The sequence below is a fragment of the Tachyglossus aculeatus genome, chromosome 11 (genome assembly GCF_015852505.1).
Source record: "Tachyglossus aculeatus isolate mTacAcu1 chromosome 11, mTacAcu1.pri, whole genome shotgun sequence".
NCBI lineage: Eukaryota > Metazoa > Chordata > Mammalia > Monotremata > Tachyglossidae > Tachyglossus > Tachyglossus aculeatus.
The window spans coordinates 13809359-13825702 of NC_052076.1; the positions used below are offsets into that span (position 1 = coordinate 13809359).

Genomic DNA, 16344 nt, shown 5'->3' on the forward strand with positions numbered 1-16344 from the left:
GCAGGCTGTATATAAGGAGGACCCAGGAGGCCCAAGGGTTCCCTTAGGGCTCTCTTGGTTTCCTGGGAATTAGACTTAAACAACAGCCTAGCTGGGAACAGACATCCAGAAAGCAGCAAATTAATCCTGTAGCATTGCTAGCTGCTTGTCAGGCCATCAGTTAGTGGTATTTATCGAGTATCTACTGTGGGCAGAACCCTGCATTAAGTTCTTGGGAGAATGTAATAGAGGAAGAAGACATGATCTCTGCCTTCAAGGAGCTTACAGTCTTATGAATCAGCCTCCTCCCTGACCTCCTTGCCCACCTGTCTCTCCCCTCTCCAGTCCATCCTCCACTTCACTGCCTGGATCATTTTTCTAAAACATCATTCTGTACACCTCTCCTCACACCTCTAAATTTCCAGGAGTTTCCCATTCCTCCCTGCATGAAACAGTAACTCCTGGCCATCACACTTGACCAGTTTTCCCCCTTCTACTTATCCTCCCTCCATTCCCACAACACCTCAGCTCAGACACTTTGCTCCGCCACCCAACCTACTCACTGTGCCTCTTTCTTGTCACTCCTGCTCTCCACCTCTTGCCCTCCCTTCAGTCAGGAACTCTCCTCCAGTGGACCTCCGCTCTCACCATACTCAAGGCCCTCTGAAATCATACCTCCTCCAGGAGGCCTTCCCTGATTCGTCTCTCACCTTTCCTCTCTATGTCTCCATTGACACTTCAGCTCTTCCACGCCTAAACACTTGGGTTCTCACACATCCCTGTAGCTCTTACGTCCATATCTTTACTCTCTGTTACCTTGACCTATTTAAAATAATAATAATAATGGTATTCATTCAGCGTTACTACGTGTCAAGCACTGTGCTAAACACTGGGGTAGATACAAGATAATCAGGTCCCACGTGGGGCTCGCAGTCTAAGTAGGAGCGAGAACAAGTATTGAATCCTCATTCTGCAGATGATGGAACTGAGGCACCGAGAAGTGAAGTGATTTGCCCAAGGTCACACAGCAGACAAGCGGTGGAGCTGGGTTTAGAACCCAGGCCCTCTGGCTCCCAGGCCTGGGCTCGTTCCATTAGGCCACACCGCTCCTGTAATGTGTTTCAGTGTCTGCGTCTTCTAGATTGTTAACTCCTTGAGGATATAGGAGGGTGTTAACTAACTCTACTCAACTCTCCCAAACACTTGGTACAGTGCTTTCAATCGAGTAGGTCCTCCATCAGTACTATTGATTGGTCGATTGATTTATTGATTGAGGTCCAGACCCTGGGCCAAGATGGCAAGGGGTGATTGTTCAGAGGTCTGTCCCCCCTCCCAGTTGGTCATAGGCTGCGTGGGAGGGCTGGGGGAGGGGGCCTCAGCAACTTCTCACCAATTCTGGGGTCTGGACCACCAGATCTGAAAGGCGTGGTGTCCGCCAAGAATGACATCCGCGTGGAGATCGTCCACAAGGAGCCGGCCGCGGGGCGGGACCCCGAGGAGCACCCCGCCATCAAGCAGCTGATGGTGAGTGCATCTATCCACTCCGCCTGACCCCCTGGACAAATTATCGTCATAACCCCAGGACAGGACCCCACTATAACCCCATACCCCAGGATAGAATCCCCCCATAGTCCCTCCTAGCCCTGCCCCCCAGGAAAGAACCTCACACTGGCTCAAAGCCCCCGGAGCAAGACCCGGCCCAGTGGGGCCTTTGGTCCTTTTCCCCGGGGACCGGGTCGGTAATCCTGCTGATGGCCCCCTTGGCTTGCAGATGGACCGGGGCGAGTTCCAGCAGGACTCGGTGCTGAAGCAGCTGGAAGTGCTCAAGGAAGAAGAGAAAGAGTTCCAGAACCTAAAGGTGAGGCCCGGGGTGGGGAGGAGGCTGCCCAGAGAACAGAGGGCCACAGGTGAGAAGGCTAGGGAAGAAAGCAGCACAGGCGAGAGGAGAGAGCATGGAGAGAGAGACCCGGCTTCGAGTCCCAACTCTGCCACTGGCCTGCCACTGTGTGACTTGGGGCAAGCCGCTTACCCTCTCTGGGTCTGTAAAATGGGGGATATGATCCCTGCTGGCCCTCCCTCAGCCTGGGAGCCCCGAGTGGGACAGGGACCATGTCCATTCTGATTATATCACATTGCCCCGCCCGCCCCCACCCACCCACACACACATAGACAGGGCTTGACACCAAGTAAGCATCAAGGGAGCACAGCACAATTGCACTAACTTAAATGAAATCGTTTGAATATGGCTTGTAGTTGTGCTATAATTATTCTTAGCGCATGGGGGGAAGACTTCCCCACCCCACCCCAGCCCCCCACCTTCCCCCAATCTGAGACAGTCCAGCCTCATGCTCTTAGAGCCCAGGCTTGGTAGTCAGAGGTCGTGGGTTCCAATCCCGGCTCCACCACTTATCAGCCTTGTGACTTTGGGCAAGTCACTTCACTTCTCTGTGCCTCAGTTACCTCATCCGTAAAATGGGGATAAAGTCTGTGAGCCCCACGCGGGACAACCTGATTACACTGTATCTACCCCAGGGCTTAGAACAGTGCTTGGCGTGTAGTAAGCGCTTCACAAATATCATCATCATCATAAGTAGTAGTAGTAGTAGTAGTAGTAGTAGTAGTAGTTATAGTAGTAGTATGCACTCAATAAATACGATTGAATGAACTGAACCAATGAGTGAAGAAGATCCGGCCACCCGCCCGGCCCTGACTCCAGGCTGCAGCTCTGCCCTCTCCCTCCCGCCGACCTCCCCCACTTCCCCCCCACCCCCCGCAGGACCCGACCAACGGCTACTACAGCGTCAACACCTTCAAGGAGCACCACTCGACTCCCACCATCTCACTGTCCAGCTGCCAGCCCGACCGGCCGGCCGGCAAGCAGCGGGTCCCCACAGGCGTGTCCTTCACTAACCTATACAGCACCCTGAGCGGGCAGGGCCGCCTGTACGACTACGGGCAGCGCTTCGTGCTGGGCACGGGCAGCTCGTCCATTGAGCTGTGCGAAAGGGAGTTCCAGAGGGGCTCCCTGAGCGACAGCAGCTCTTTCCTGGACACGCAGTGCGACAGCAGCGTCAGCAGCAGCGGCAAGCAAGATGGCTACGCGCAGTTCGACAAATCCAGCAAGGCCTCGGCCTCCTCCTCCCACCCTTCCCAGTCTTCCTCGCAGAACTCCGACCCCAGCCGGCCCCTCCAGCGGAGGATGCAGACTCACGTCTGAGGGGCCGTTGGGGGTGGGGGGGTCCCCCCCATCTCCCCCAACCCCCAGACCCGCCAGGCCTCACAGGCCGGTGCCCGCTCCTGAGCCCTTACCAAGCACAAACCTGTTTCCCCAAACAGGCCGCGCCGGGGCCTGAGGATGGAACAGGACTCGAGACTGAGGGGCGTGGGGTGTCCTGACCCCCCCCCCCAACACTCCCCCTCCCCCTCACCCACCTGCAGGACCTTCCCTTAGCTCCCTGGGGACCCCAGCCTCTCTCCCGCCCGGCCCGTGGGCCGCGCCACTCTGCTTTAATGAAACTGCCGCCCAGTCTAAGCCAGAAGCGGTGCCCGCCAGATGCCCACGCCTGCCCTGGCCCTTCTGCTGTCCAAGGAAAGCAGGAGGCTCTGCTAACACTGAGAGGGAACCCAGAGCCCTCTCCCTCCAACCGTCACCCCGGGCCCAGCTGCCCGGAGACCAGGGAGCGGGGGCAGTCCCGGACCCAGTTGCCCAGAGCCCCCCGAGATCATGCCCCCAGGCCCAGGTTGGAGGGTCCCCCTGTTTCCGTTTGGTGTTTCATGCCCCAACCTACTGCTGTTCTGTCTTTGGACTGAACCCTTGCCCAGACATGCCGGAAGGACCAGCCCCTCCCTGGGACTGTCGAGTCAGACATTGGTGATGCCGGGAGGGCATGTGGGCATGCCAAGGGACTTCACTGCCCACGCTCGGCCCCCACTCAGCCCTGCCGCGGTGTCACGGAGACCCTCCCCCACCGCTTTGTGTGCCCCCCTTCCCCCCACCCCCCACCGTAGCACAACTGGAGTTAATACAAGAGGTGTCAGCGCTCCTCCCTGGGGCCCTTGAGAGGTTCTTTGGGACCGCGGAGGGAAATGGACTTTAGGGGGTGGGGGCCCTGTGTGGGGTCCCGGAGAAGAGGCTGGGGGGACTGTGATGGGCTCCTGGCAGGGGGGAGGCCGGGCGAGAGCTCCCGGGGAAGGGGAGAGGGGAAAGAAGCAGACTTGGAGTCCTTGCCGGGGAGAGGAACTGGGCGTGCACTCTGGAAGGAGGTATGAGAGGGTCGTGCTCTCAGTGGGAAGGAGAAGGGGTACATTGGGAGGGTGCTATCAATTCAATCAATCCTATTTATTGAGCACTTACTATGTGCAGAGCACTGTACTAAGTGCTTGGGAGAATACAATACAACAGAATTAGCAAATCTACTCAATAGACTGTGAGAGCTACCACTTTGGCTGGGGTCTCCAAGATAAAGGATTTGCTCCCTGATCATCTTTCCCCTCCCTCCTGATGTTCCGTTTTGTGTGACCTTTGAGGACTTCTGCCCACAGAGAGCGAGAGGTCCTCCCAAAAGTTTCACCCTGGAGGTCCCTCCCCTAGAGATTCGCCACGCCCTAGAAGTTACCGCAGATGTCCATCCTAGAGGTCCACAGCAGAGGTCCATCCTAGAGGTCCACCCTACTGGTCTCCCCAGAAGTCCATCCTAGTGGTCCCCCCAGAGGTCCACCCTAGACTTCCCCCCAGAAGTCTACCTTGGAGGGTCCCCCTGGAGGCATCCCCAGAGGTCATCTCAGAGATGTCCATAGAGTTCCACCCTAGAGGATTCCCCTAGAGGTCCACCATAAAGGTCCACCAAGAGTTCCACACTAGAGGTCATCCTAGTGGTCCCCCCAAGAGGTCCACTTTAGATTTCCCCCCAGAGGGCTCCCCCTAGATATTCCCCCTAAATGTTCTCCCTAAAGGTCCACTAAGGGGACCATTAAGGTCCCCTCAGAGGTCCACCCTAGAGTTCATTCATTCATTCAATTGTATTTATTGAGCACTTACTGTGTGCAGAGCACTGTACTAAGTGCTTGGAAAGTGCAATTCAGTAACAGAGACAAACCTTGCCCACAACAGGCTTACAGTCTAGAAGTGGGGGGGAGGGAGTTCCACTCTAGAGGTCCCTCAAGAAGTCCACCCCAGAGGTGCACCCCACCCCAGAGGTGCACCCTAGATGTCCACCCTAGAGGCCACCCTAGAGGTTCACCTGAGAGGGCTACCCCAGAGTGGTAGCATGGCCCAGTGTGGATAAGGCCCAGGCCTGGGAGTTAGAGGGCCTGGGTTTCTAATCCCAGCTTCGCCGCTTGTCTGCTGTGTGACCTTGGGCAAGTCACTTAACTTCTCTGTGCCTCATTTATCTCATCTTTAAAATGGGGACTGAGACTGTGAGCCCTTTCTAGGGCAGGGACTGTGTCCAACCTGATTATCTTGTATCTTCCCCAGCATTTAATACAGTATCTAGTATATAGTAAGTGCTTTACAAATGCCATTTAAAAAAAAAAGTCCACCCCAGAGGCCCCAGAAATTTGCTCCCCCAGGCCACATCTCCAGGGTCTCAGCTTCCAAATGGAGTGAAAGGAGCGGATGCCCATGCCACGCCCAAGGTGAACTGGGAAGCAGCTGCTGTTGGCAGGGGATGGCAGCTCCAGGGCTCACGAGGGACCAACCTCCTCCCCCACCACAATGGGCAGAAAGAAGGGAGGCAGCTGCCCCCGGCTGTTTCGCCAATGGGCACTGCCAAGTGGGCACCGCTCCAACGATCCCACCACCTCAGCCGAGTCCGGGGAAAGTCAGCAGAAGGGGACCTGGGCAGTGGAGCCAAAGCACCTGGGGACTCTTGGAGGAGAGGGAACGCCAGGCCAGGCACTGGGGTGGACGGGCATGGCCGGGTACTGTCCCCAGACTAGAGCTGTCCTGGTTGCGTGTGTCCTCAAACCAGAGTGCTAAAGGAGGACTCTACTACACTAACCAAGATCCTTAATTTACTTACTTTCCCTTTTTTTAATAGTATAAGTGTTTACCAAATGCCAGGCACCATACTGAACGTTGGAGGTACAAGCAAATCAGGTTGGACACAGTTCCTGTCCCGTATGGGACCCAGAGTCTTAATCCCCATTTTCCATATGAAACAACTAAGGGACAGAGAATTGAAGCGACTTGCCTAAGATTACAAGAGACAAGAGGTGGAGCTGGGATTAGAACCCAGGTCCTCTAACGTCCAGGGCCGTGCTCTTTCTACTAAGCAACGCTGCTTCTCTTTCTTTTCCAGAGTCCAGACGCTGGGAGATTAGAGGTGGATTGGGAGAGAGAGATAGGGATGGAGAGGGGAAATTGGGTGGAAAAGTTTGAGAGACAGTGAGGTAGCTGGAGTTGTGGAGCCAGCCCGGAGTCGGGATCAAGGGGGTTCCTGATGGAGGAGGGAGCAGACAATGAGAAGGAATTTCTAGAAGGGAAAGGGAAGAAGCAGTGGGCTTTACAACCATTTGCGTCTGGGGGCAAGGAGTGAGGAGGTGTGTTGCGGGAAGTTGATAAATGTTTGGGGACCAGACTCTGCAGAGGCAGGGGTCCTCGTGAATTGGGTTCCCATGGAAACGGGTATAGTTACGCCCAGCTGGGTTGTCCGGGGAAGACCAAACATTTATCAACTTCCCCCAACACACCTCCTCACTCCCCGCCCCCAGACACAAATGGTTGTAAAGCCCACTGCTTCTTCCCTTTCCCTTCCAGAAATTCCTTCTCATTGTCACAGCTGGGTTGTCCTTTGGGCTCCAGTTGGGGTCTGGCTGAGGGTGGGATCAGATTGGAGTGGGACAGGCTTATGGCATGGAAACTTATTCTGCCCACCTAAAATGTTTGCCCAACACTGCCCACCTGAAAGGTGGGTACCTGTGGAAATTGGCCCCTCCCCTGTCTCCTGGGCTGTGCCAAACCCTCAGTTTCCCAGCCCCCTCCCTCACCATCCCTGCCTGGACCCTAGGCTAAAAGAAGCTCCAAGCCACATCAAAAGGAAGAGGTTGTCCCCTGAAGACAATCTGAGGGTGAGGAACACGGGACTGAAGAGGGGCCTTGCCGGCTGAGAAGGCCTGGATGGGGATCGGAAATAAGTAGTCTAGGATGAAACTACCCTGTTGGCCACAGAGGGGTCCCTTTGGGCAACCAGCTTGGAAAAGGAGCAGAGTTGGGGCCCAACTGATGAGGGAAGCAAACTTTCAGCAGGGGAAAGGGAACTCTCTTTGTCTCTCCCTTCTCCCCCCCTCACCCAAGAACCCAGGGGTGAGAAGGATCTGCCCTGCCAACTCCCGCTCCCGGCAAAAAGCCATTCATTACTTGAAGACAGTTTTTACTCTCGATTAATTGTTTTGGGTCAGGGAGAAGTCAGGGTCGTTCCAATCCTGGGGATCATCCCTGTAGGGGAGAACTGGCCCCACTCCACACAGGAACAGGGAGGATAGAGTGCCAGGGAAGACTGAGAAGGATTTAGCCCCCCTCCCCCCAACACACACACACACACACACACACACACACACACACACACACACACACACACTCCGCAACAGAAACAGGCAGGACTGAGGTCTAAGGGAAACTGAGCAAGAGTGACTCCCCACTCCCCACCAGGAACAAGCAGGCCTGAGGACAAGAGGGTACTGAGACGAACTGACCCCCTCCTCCCCGCCCCAGGAAAAGGCAGGCCTGGGGACCAAGGGGGTCTGACCCGCACTGATCCCTCACCCCCACCCCCGGACTCCATACCAGGAACAGGCAAGACTGAGGAAGAGCGGGGAACTGAACTGGACCGATCCCCCCAACCCAAGCCCAGAAACAGGCTGGATAAAGTTTGAGGCTTTTATTTCCTATTTTACAAATGACTCAGCTATAAAGGGGAAGGGCAAGGGCACGGTGGGAGGGACCCCATACTGACCAGACCCTGGTGGGGGGGGGGGGGCTCTTCGCCCTCCAGGCAACCCCATCGCCCCTAGGCGACACCCCTCTCCCTTCCCCCGACTGGGGGGAGGTGGGGTTCTGGCTCCAACCCCGAGTCCCCCTCCCGCCCCCCGCCAGCTCCGGATTGGGTCAGCCAAGGGCTCTGACCCTCTGACGGCCCTCGGCTCGGGCGAAGGTTCCCGCCATACTCGCTGCCAGAGAGGATCTCATCTCAGCTCCTGGAGAGGGACGAACACAGCCTGGGCCTGGAGGCACGAAGGAGCCAGGAGCAGTGGTCCAGGGTGGGGGTGGAGGGGACAAAAGGAACCCGGGAGGAAGAGAAAAATCGTAGAAGTGAGGGACACTCCCCAAACGCCCCTCGACCACCACCACCAATCGGAGCCCAGCCAGAGTCCAGAGGGCAGCACCCCAAGCTGGGAGCCTGGACTTCTGAATCGTGTCCTAGTTCACACACTCATAATAATAATAATAATTATGGTATTTGTTAAGTGCTTCCTATGTGCCAAGCACTGTTCTAAGCGCTGGGGTAGATAAAAGGTGGTCAGGTTGTCCCAAGTGGGGTTCACGGTCTTAATCCCCATTTCTCAGATGAGGTAACCGAGGCCCAGAGAAGTTAAATGGCTTGCCCGAAGTCTCATAGCTGACAAGTGGCGGAGCTGGGATTAGAACCCATGACCTCTGACTCCCAAGCCTAGATACAAGGTAATCAGGTTGACCCAAGTGGGGCTCGCACTCTTAATCCCCATTTTACAGATGAGGTAACCGAGGCCCAGAGAAGTTAAGTGGCTTGCCCTCGGTCACACAACAGACAAGTGGTGGAGCCGGGATTAGAACCCGGGTCCTCTGACTCCCAAGCCTGGGCTCTTTCCACTAAGCCTCCCTTTCCCCTCCTGGCAGGCAGGCTCTGGGGCTGGAGGCGAGGTGGGCCAAGGCCCCCACTAGGCCCAGGGAAAGAGGAGACTTGAGTGGGCGAGAAAAGAGGACTGGCCGGCTCACCTCTCGGCGCTCCGGCCGGCGGGTCCAGGCGGTTCCCCGAGAGCTTCCCGAGCCGCGGGAGGAGTTGCTGTCCGTCGTGGAGCAGGCTCCCGCCACCTGGGTCCTCGATGGCAGGAAACTGGGCTTGCTGTACAGTGGCCAGGGGCCTTCTGACGGGCAGGGGAGGGAGGGCAGGGTGAAGACCTGACGGAAAGGGACAGGGGGCCGGGGGGGCGGGGAGGAAGGGGACACTCCTGCTACGAAGGGAAGAGGGGTGGGGGTGGCAGGCTCTCCTCTCCTGCCTCAGTGGCAGGGGATGGGCCGGCTCTGTGGGCCCTGAAGCTGACCCGGCTTAGCTGGGGTGAGGGGTGGAGATTCCAGGCCTCACCTGATTTATCAAGGGAACTGCAAGTGGAAATCAATCCGCTTGACCAACCAGAGAAGGTAAGGGGCCGGCGGGAGCGGGAAAATTGGGGACACCCCGAAACCGGTGTCTTGGAGAAAATGGGGAAATCTAGAAATCAGCCAGATCAGGGGCGTCCTCACCTCTCCCCGCTGCCGGCCTTGGGCCCTCCACCCCGCCCCCCCCCGGGGTTCCTTACCGTCAGAGTGGGGATGCTGATGCCCCCCGGAGGGCACTGCCCGGGCCGTTCTCCTTTCTCGACCCCGATCACGCTCCAGGGAGGGGACACTGCCCGCAGCCCTCAGCCCCGTGGTCCACTCGGCTTCTCCTTCTGGCGGGGGCAGGGGCGGGGGTGGCAGGTCTGTGGGGAGGGGACTTTCAGCACCAAATGGACCGGGGGAGGAGGGACACCTCCCAACACCCCTCTCCCAGTCCTCTGCTGAACAATAATAATAATAATAATGGTATTTGTTAAGCGCTTACTATGTGCCCGGCACTGTTGGAAGCAAAATAATCGGGTTGGACACAGTCCCTGTCCCAGTCGCAGTCTTAATCCCCTTCTTACAGATGAGGGAACCGAGGCACAGAGAAGTGAAGTGACTTGCCCAAGGTCACACAGCTAAGTGGCGGATTAGAACCCATGACCTTTGGCTCCCAGGCCTGTGCTCTAACCACTAGGCCATGCAGTGAACAAGTCTTTCAGGGTCGCCGCTCATCTTCACCCCCTGCGTGCATCAGGCCCCCAATGGCCCCCACCCAGTTCCTCCTCACCCCCTGGGCTCCATCCCCTCCGGTAGGGAGGGGCTTTTGGTTTCTTCCTGGAGCGGGCCCGGGGTCCTTGGGGTGGGGGCGTCGTCTCCCCGGGCACCAGCCGAACTCTGCCTGCGGGGGGGAAGAGGGGGCATGAAGGGCAGCGAGGGGCTCAGGTGCGGGGAGGGGAGGGGCCTGGGTTCAAGGGTTGGGAAGACCTGGAAGAGGAGGCGGGCTGGGGTCTGGGAGGGTGATGATGATGATGATGGGACTTGTTAAGCGCTTACTATGCGCCAAGCACTGCTCTAAGCGCTAAAGGGACTGGAGGGGAATGGGAAGGGGGGGAGACAGGTGCCCTCCACTCACCTGGGGCCCCGCTGGTGCTACTGGGAGCGGGGCTGGGGCTGAGGTGGCGGGGAGGGGGCGGCCCCCCCCCTCTCCAAGCTGCTCAGGCTGGGCTGGGACAGGCTGAGAGGGGGGCTCGTCCTGGGAGACATCTTCCTGCAATCAGAGAGCCCCCCGGGGGGCCCCTGGACTCCGTTGGAGCCCCCCTCCCGCATAGAGACTTCTCCCAGGTTCTGAGCCCCCCACCCACCCAGCCAGCCACGACGACCCTCTCTCCCCGACTCCCCACCCCTCACCCCAGGCCTCCCCAAGTCTCCTACCTAGGCGCCTGGTGGGGTCTGGGAGGTTCGGGGGGCGAGGGGGTGAGGGTGGCGGTGGACTGCTGCCCAAAGGATGGGGTCGGGGAAGGGCTGTCTCGGCGGGCCGGGGGCGGTGGGCCCGGTTCGGTCAGATGGCTCCTCTGGGGCAGCGAGGGGCACCACTCCTCGGGCTCCGAGCTGAGGAGAAGGGGAAAGGAACAGGGGGAGGGAGGGGAGCCTCATTCTGTCGCCCCACCCCCCTCACTCGGAGCCCACCCCTCCACCCTGGAGATCGCTCATTGAAGCCGGGGGGCAGGGATGGGGCGACAGGATGAGCCCGTTCCACCCTAACGCCAATTCTCCCTTCCCTTCTCCCCCCAACCTGGGGAAATTGGAATAATAATAATTGTTAAGGGCTTACTCTGTGCCAAGCATCGTTCTAAGCGCTGGGGTAGATACAAGGTCATCAGGTTGTCCCACGTGGGGCTCACAGTCTTAATCCCCATTTTAGGTAACTGAGGCCCAGAGAGGTGAAGTGACTTGCCCCAAGTCACACAGCTGACAAGTGGCGGGGTCGGGATTAGAACTCACGACCTCTGACTCCCAAATCCGTGCTCTTGCCACAAAACCATGCTGGCGGGGGTGGGACGGAAGGGCGGGGAGGCTCCATCTTCTCTCACTTTCATTATTATTATTATTGTTGTTGCTGTATTCGTTAAAGCGCTTACTATGTGTCAAGCACTGTTCTAAGCTCTGGGGTAGATAGAGGGCAATCAGATTGCCCCACGTGGGGCTCACAGTTTTAATCCCCAGGTGAGGAGACTGAGGCACAGAGAAGTTAAGTGGCTTGCCCAAGGTTCCACCCCCTCCATCCTCCTCCTCCCCCTCACCCTCCGCACCCAAGGGGAGCGCTCATGGGCGGGGATCCGGGGAAGGGGAAGGGGTTGGGGGGAGGTCCCGTTCTTTGACCTGCGTTCCAGCTCTTCCTCCTCCTCTTCTTCCTCCTCCTCCCCGCTCTGGGCCTCCCCCAGGCGACTCAGCTCGCAGGAAGGAGGCGGGGGGGGCAGCGGCTCGGACCAACTCAGAGACGGGGTCTGCGAGGGCATCCCCAATTTCCCTTTCCCCGCGCTTGGGCCTGGAGTGGAGGAGGGCAGAGATCCGTCGAGGGGGGCGCGGGGAGGGAGAAAAGTGGGCCGGGGTCTCGGGGATAGAGTCAGGGGGGCGGGGAGGGAGGAGGGGACCCGCAGGGAGAGATCGAGGGGGTCCTACCGCTGTCCTGGCTCCACTCGGGCCGGGCGGCCTGACTATGGGAGGAATCGGGCCAGTGGTCGGCGTCCCCGGGGGGCTGCGGGGGGAAGCCCCCGTGGAAGGTGCGGAGCTCCTCGCCCACCGGGTCGATGGTGCTGTAGATGGGGCCATCCCCCGAGGGGGCCACCGCCGTTCCCCCCCGGACCATCTGGGCCAGGTACAGGGAGATGCCAGCTTCTAGATACAGGGCGGGGAGAGAGATGGGAGGATGGAGGGGCACAGACCACAGATGATCACTTTCTCCCTCACCCTCCTCCTCCCTCCCTCCCTCCCTCTCTTAGCCCTCCGAAGCCCATGCAGGGGGTCCACGCAGAGGCCGGGCCCAACAGAACCCCCTCCCCAAACCTTCTGCCCCCCATCCCCTCACTCCCCCAAGGCCTGAGCCACCCCGGAGAAATTCCGGGGCCTGCATCTAAGAGGTGTTGACTTTCCTGGGGCGATCGAGCGGGAGAGGAGGTGGGAAGGAGCAGAAGGGCCCTCACCGTTGTAGTACCGGTCATCGGGGTCAGGGTTGCCGGGGCAGCGGCTCCCCCTGGGCTCCGGGACCGTGGGGCTGCGGGGCGGGTGGGGCCACGAGTCGGCTAGCCACGGGTAGGGAGCCGCGCCCAGGCCCACCGGCTGCCTGGAAGAGAGGGCGAGGCCTGTGGGCGACCGTGGAAGGAAAGGATGGGCAGGGGGGCTTCAAGAAAGCGAGAAGAGGCCTTCGGGGGGGGAGGGTGGGCGAACAAGGGCTCTGCCTTTTCCTAGAGCAGGAGTCAGAACTGACCCACGCAACTGAGACGAGGGGTCCCGACTGCCGGACCACGAATCCCACTCCTGGTCCCGAGCGGGCTGGACGAAGGCCAGTGGCTCTGAGGAGTTAGGGACCTATTCTCCATCCCTGCCATTCCAGGCTCGGGGGCCAGTTTAGTTCCAGCTCAGCCCAGAGGAGGAGGCTGTTGGCCAGCCCTGAACTGAACCAGACGGGACCGAACCTGAATGCGTCCGTTTATCGTCCCCTTGTACTCTCCCGAGCGCTTCGCACGCAGTCAGCGCTCGATAAATACAACTGAATGAATTAACCAGGTCTACGCCAGAGTGGACAGCCACCTCAGGGTGAGTCTAAGAGACTTGCAGTTGGGATGGGGGAAGCAGGACTGGGGGACAGGGAATGGAGTAATAATGATGGTATTTGTTAAGCGCTTACTATGTGCAAAGCACTGTTCTAAGCGCTGGGGGAGATACAAGGTAATCAGGTTGTCCCAGGTGGGGCTTACACCCTTAATCTCCATTTTACAGATGAGGTAACTGAGGCGTAGAGAAGGGAAGTGACTTGCCCAAGGTCACACAGCAGACAAATGGTAGAGCGGGGTTAGAATCTTCTCCATGCTTCTCAGGATCTCCCCCTGAGGAGGGGAGGAGAGAAGGGGAGCGAAAGGAAAGGGGGCCTATAGGTAATCAGAGAGTTCCGGACTTGAGGTTTCATAGAATCTCAGAACGGGGATCCAGCCCCCTGTTTCCAGCCTGGGTAGAAGAGTTGGTTACCTGGCATTGGCTCGGGAGAGGCCTTCCGCATGAGGAAAGGAAACTAGAGAGACAGGAAGAGAGAGAGAGGGAATGAAGTTGTCATCTCCACCTGCAGCCTGAACCCTTCCCTGGACAGAGCCATTGCGGGCAGGGAATGTGCCTGTTCATTGTTATATTGTACTCTCCCAGTAACAATAATAATAATAATAATAATAATGGTACTTGTTAAGTGCTTTCTATGTGCCAAGCAGTGTTCTAAGTGCTGGGGTAGATGCAAGGTAATTGGGTTGTCCCACGTGGGGCTCACAGTCTTTATCCCCATTTTACAGATGAAGTAACTGAGGCATGGAGAAGTGAAGTGGCTTGTCCAAGGTCACACAGCAGCCTAATGGCAAAGCCGGGATTAGAACCCACGTCCTCTGAGTCCCAAGCCCGTGCTCATGCCACTAAGCCACACTGCTTCTCTAAGCGCTTACTACAGTTCTCCGCACACAGTAAGTGTTCGATAAATATGAATGAATGAATGAATGAATGCCACCTTACCTGCCGGGGTGTAGGCGAAGGAGGCTGGAGAGAGAGGGCAGGGGTGAGAGGGGACCTTGATAGAGGATGAACCAGGTGACAGGCCCACCTTGCCACCTTTCCTTCCCCGGGACCCCTGGAGCAGGAAGAATACACCCCTCCCCACTCCGTCCCTGGCCCTACTCCCTCCTTCCCGGGCTCCTATCAATCTGGCAATTAATGGTATTTATTGAGCGTTTCCTGTGTGCAGAGCACTGTCCGCCACGCTCCGTACCCTTACACGAGGACTTGGTGGCGTTCATGGTCCCGCCCCCTCCCACAGGAGGAGACAGAGCCCCCGCCCCTCCACACATGTGGTGGCTGCGCTCCTGGCCCCGCTCTTCCCACATGTAAGCGCTGTGCACAGGACCCCGCCCCTGACATGGGGTGGGCATCGTCTGGCCACGCCCACCACGTGGGTGAGGCCATGGTCTGACCTTGCCCACCACGTGGGCATGGATTGGCCCCCCCATTGTGTGGGTGTGAACAGGGTCTGGCCCCCTCCTTCACACGTGTAACGGTTGTGTGTCTGACCCTGCTCTAGCCCAACCCCTCACACCGGGTGTGGCCGTGGTGTGGCCCGGCCCATCGCAGGTGAGGCTACAGCCTGGCGCTGCCCCTCATGTGGGTACGGCCGACCAGGCCCCGCCCCTCACACAGGGTATGGCTTCGTCCTGGTCCCACCCTTCACACATATATCCGTCGTGCACCTCACCCCTCCCTAGCCAGCCCCTCACATGGGTGTGGCTGCATCCTGAACCCGCCCCTAATTTGGGTGCGGCTAACCAGGCCCCGGCCCTCCCACAGGGTGAGGCTGTAGTTTGGCCATGCCCCTCACATCAGGTATGGCAGCCCAAGTCCCCCCCCCCCCCCACAGGGTGTGGCATGGGCCCGGTCCCACCCTTCACACATGTCTTCGTCGTGTGCCTCACCCCACCCTAGCCCAGCCCCTCACATGGGGGTGGCTGCTGCCCCTCCCATCACATGGGTGTGGTCATGGCCTGCCCACGCCCATCGCGCCCTCAGCCTGAAGGCCGGACACGACCCCAGCACGGGTGTGGCTGAGGACTGGCCCTTCACACGTGTGTGGCTGAGGCCTGGCCATGCCCCTCGCACGGGTGTGGACTGACCACGCCCTTTACACGTGTGTGGCCGAGGCCTGGCCATGCCCCTCGCACGGGTGTGAACTGACCACGCTCTTCACACGTGTGCGGCTGAGGCCTGTCCCCGCCCATCCAGTGGGTTGGGGTGTGACATGACCCCAGCCCTCACACGGGGATGACCGCGGTCCGGCCCCGTCCCTCACACGTGTAGTGGCTGAGCTCCTTGCGTTGCCTCCGGCGCCGGTAAAGAGCGGCACTGAGTCCGAGGAGCAGGGCCCCTCCGGCCGCCCCTCCGGCCGCGATGAAGGCCGGCTCCCGCAGCACGCTGACCAGCCGCTCCGACAGACCCGCGCCCGCCTCCCGAGAAGCCTCTGGGAGAAAAGAGGGGTTCGTTATTGGGGATGGGTGGGTATGGGGGTGTGCCGGCCCCCCGGCCCCCTCACTCACCCGGGAGCTGCACGGTCACCGGGGTGCTGGCTACTCCCACGCCGGCGCTGGTGGCCGCGGCCACCTGGGCCCGGTAGGAGAGTCCGGGGAGGAGGCCTCTGAGCACGGCGGAGCGCGCCCAGCCCGCCGCAGACTGGTTGACGTGGAAGCGGCTGTCGTTGGCCAGGCACCAGACCTGATGGGGAGGGGGCTGCCCTCAGACGACGGGCCCGGCGGGACCCCGGCACGCCCATCCATCGCGCCCTCGGCCAGAGGGCCGGACATGCCCCCAACACGGGTGTGGCTGTGAGCCCACTGTTGGGTAGTGACCGTCTCTATATGTTGCCAATTGGTACTTCCCAAGCGCTTAGTACAGTGCTCTGCACACAGTGAGTGCTCAATAAATACGATTGAATGAATGAATGGCTGAGGACTGGCCCCACCCCACAGCCGAGTGTGGGCTGACCACGACCTTCACACGGGTGTGGCTGAGGACTGGGCATGCCCCTCGAATGGGTGTGGACTGACCACGCCCTTCACACGTGTGTGGCTGAGGACTGGTCCATGCCCCTCGCACGGGTGTGGACTGACCACGCCCTTCGCACGTGTGTGGCTGAGGATTGGCCACGCCCCTTACACGGGTGTGGCCTGATCATGCCCCTCACACTGGTGGGCCATGATCACGCCCTTCACATGGGTTTGGTTGAGTTT

The 16344-nt window shown here is 59.1% G+C and overlaps 2 protein-coding genes across 3 annotated transcripts in view; one reads left to right on the forward strand and one right to left on the reverse strand.

Annotated features, from left to right (window-relative positions):
- KIRREL3 (kirre like nephrin family adhesion molecule 3) overlaps positions 1-3981 on the forward strand; it is a 386118-nt gene extending 382137 nt beyond the window's left edge. For both annotated transcript variants that reach the window (XM_038753761.1, XM_038753762.1), the window contains 3 exons: positions 1394-1503; positions 1751-1837; positions 2756-3981. In XM_038753761.1, coding sequence (XP_038609689.1) covers positions 1394-1503; positions 1751-1837; positions 2756-3196 — 638 coding nt within the window. In that variant the 3' untranslated portion in view covers positions 3197-3981. The remainder of the gene's footprint in view (positions 1-1393; positions 1504-1750; positions 1838-2755) is intronic.
- A 4182-nt stretch (positions 3982-8163) lies between these two features.
- The window catches only part of ROBO3 (roundabout guidance receptor 3), a 28121-nt gene continuing 19940 nt past the window's right edge, over positions 8164-16344 (reverse strand). The window contains 14 exon segments of the mRNA XM_038754233.1: positions 8164-8202; positions 8954-9102; positions 9535-9696; positions 10107-10217; positions 10452-10522; positions 10524-10586; positions 10751-10927; positions 11699-11864; positions 11999-12214; positions 12520-12659; positions 13562-13604; positions 14087-14110; positions 15411-15578; positions 15655-15829. Of these exon segments, the coding sequence (XP_038610161.1) occupies positions 8164-8202; positions 8954-9102; positions 9535-9696; positions 10107-10217; positions 10452-10522; positions 10524-10586; positions 10751-10927; positions 11699-11864; positions 11999-12214; positions 12520-12659; positions 13562-13604; positions 14087-14110; positions 15411-15578; positions 15655-15829 (1704 nt within the window).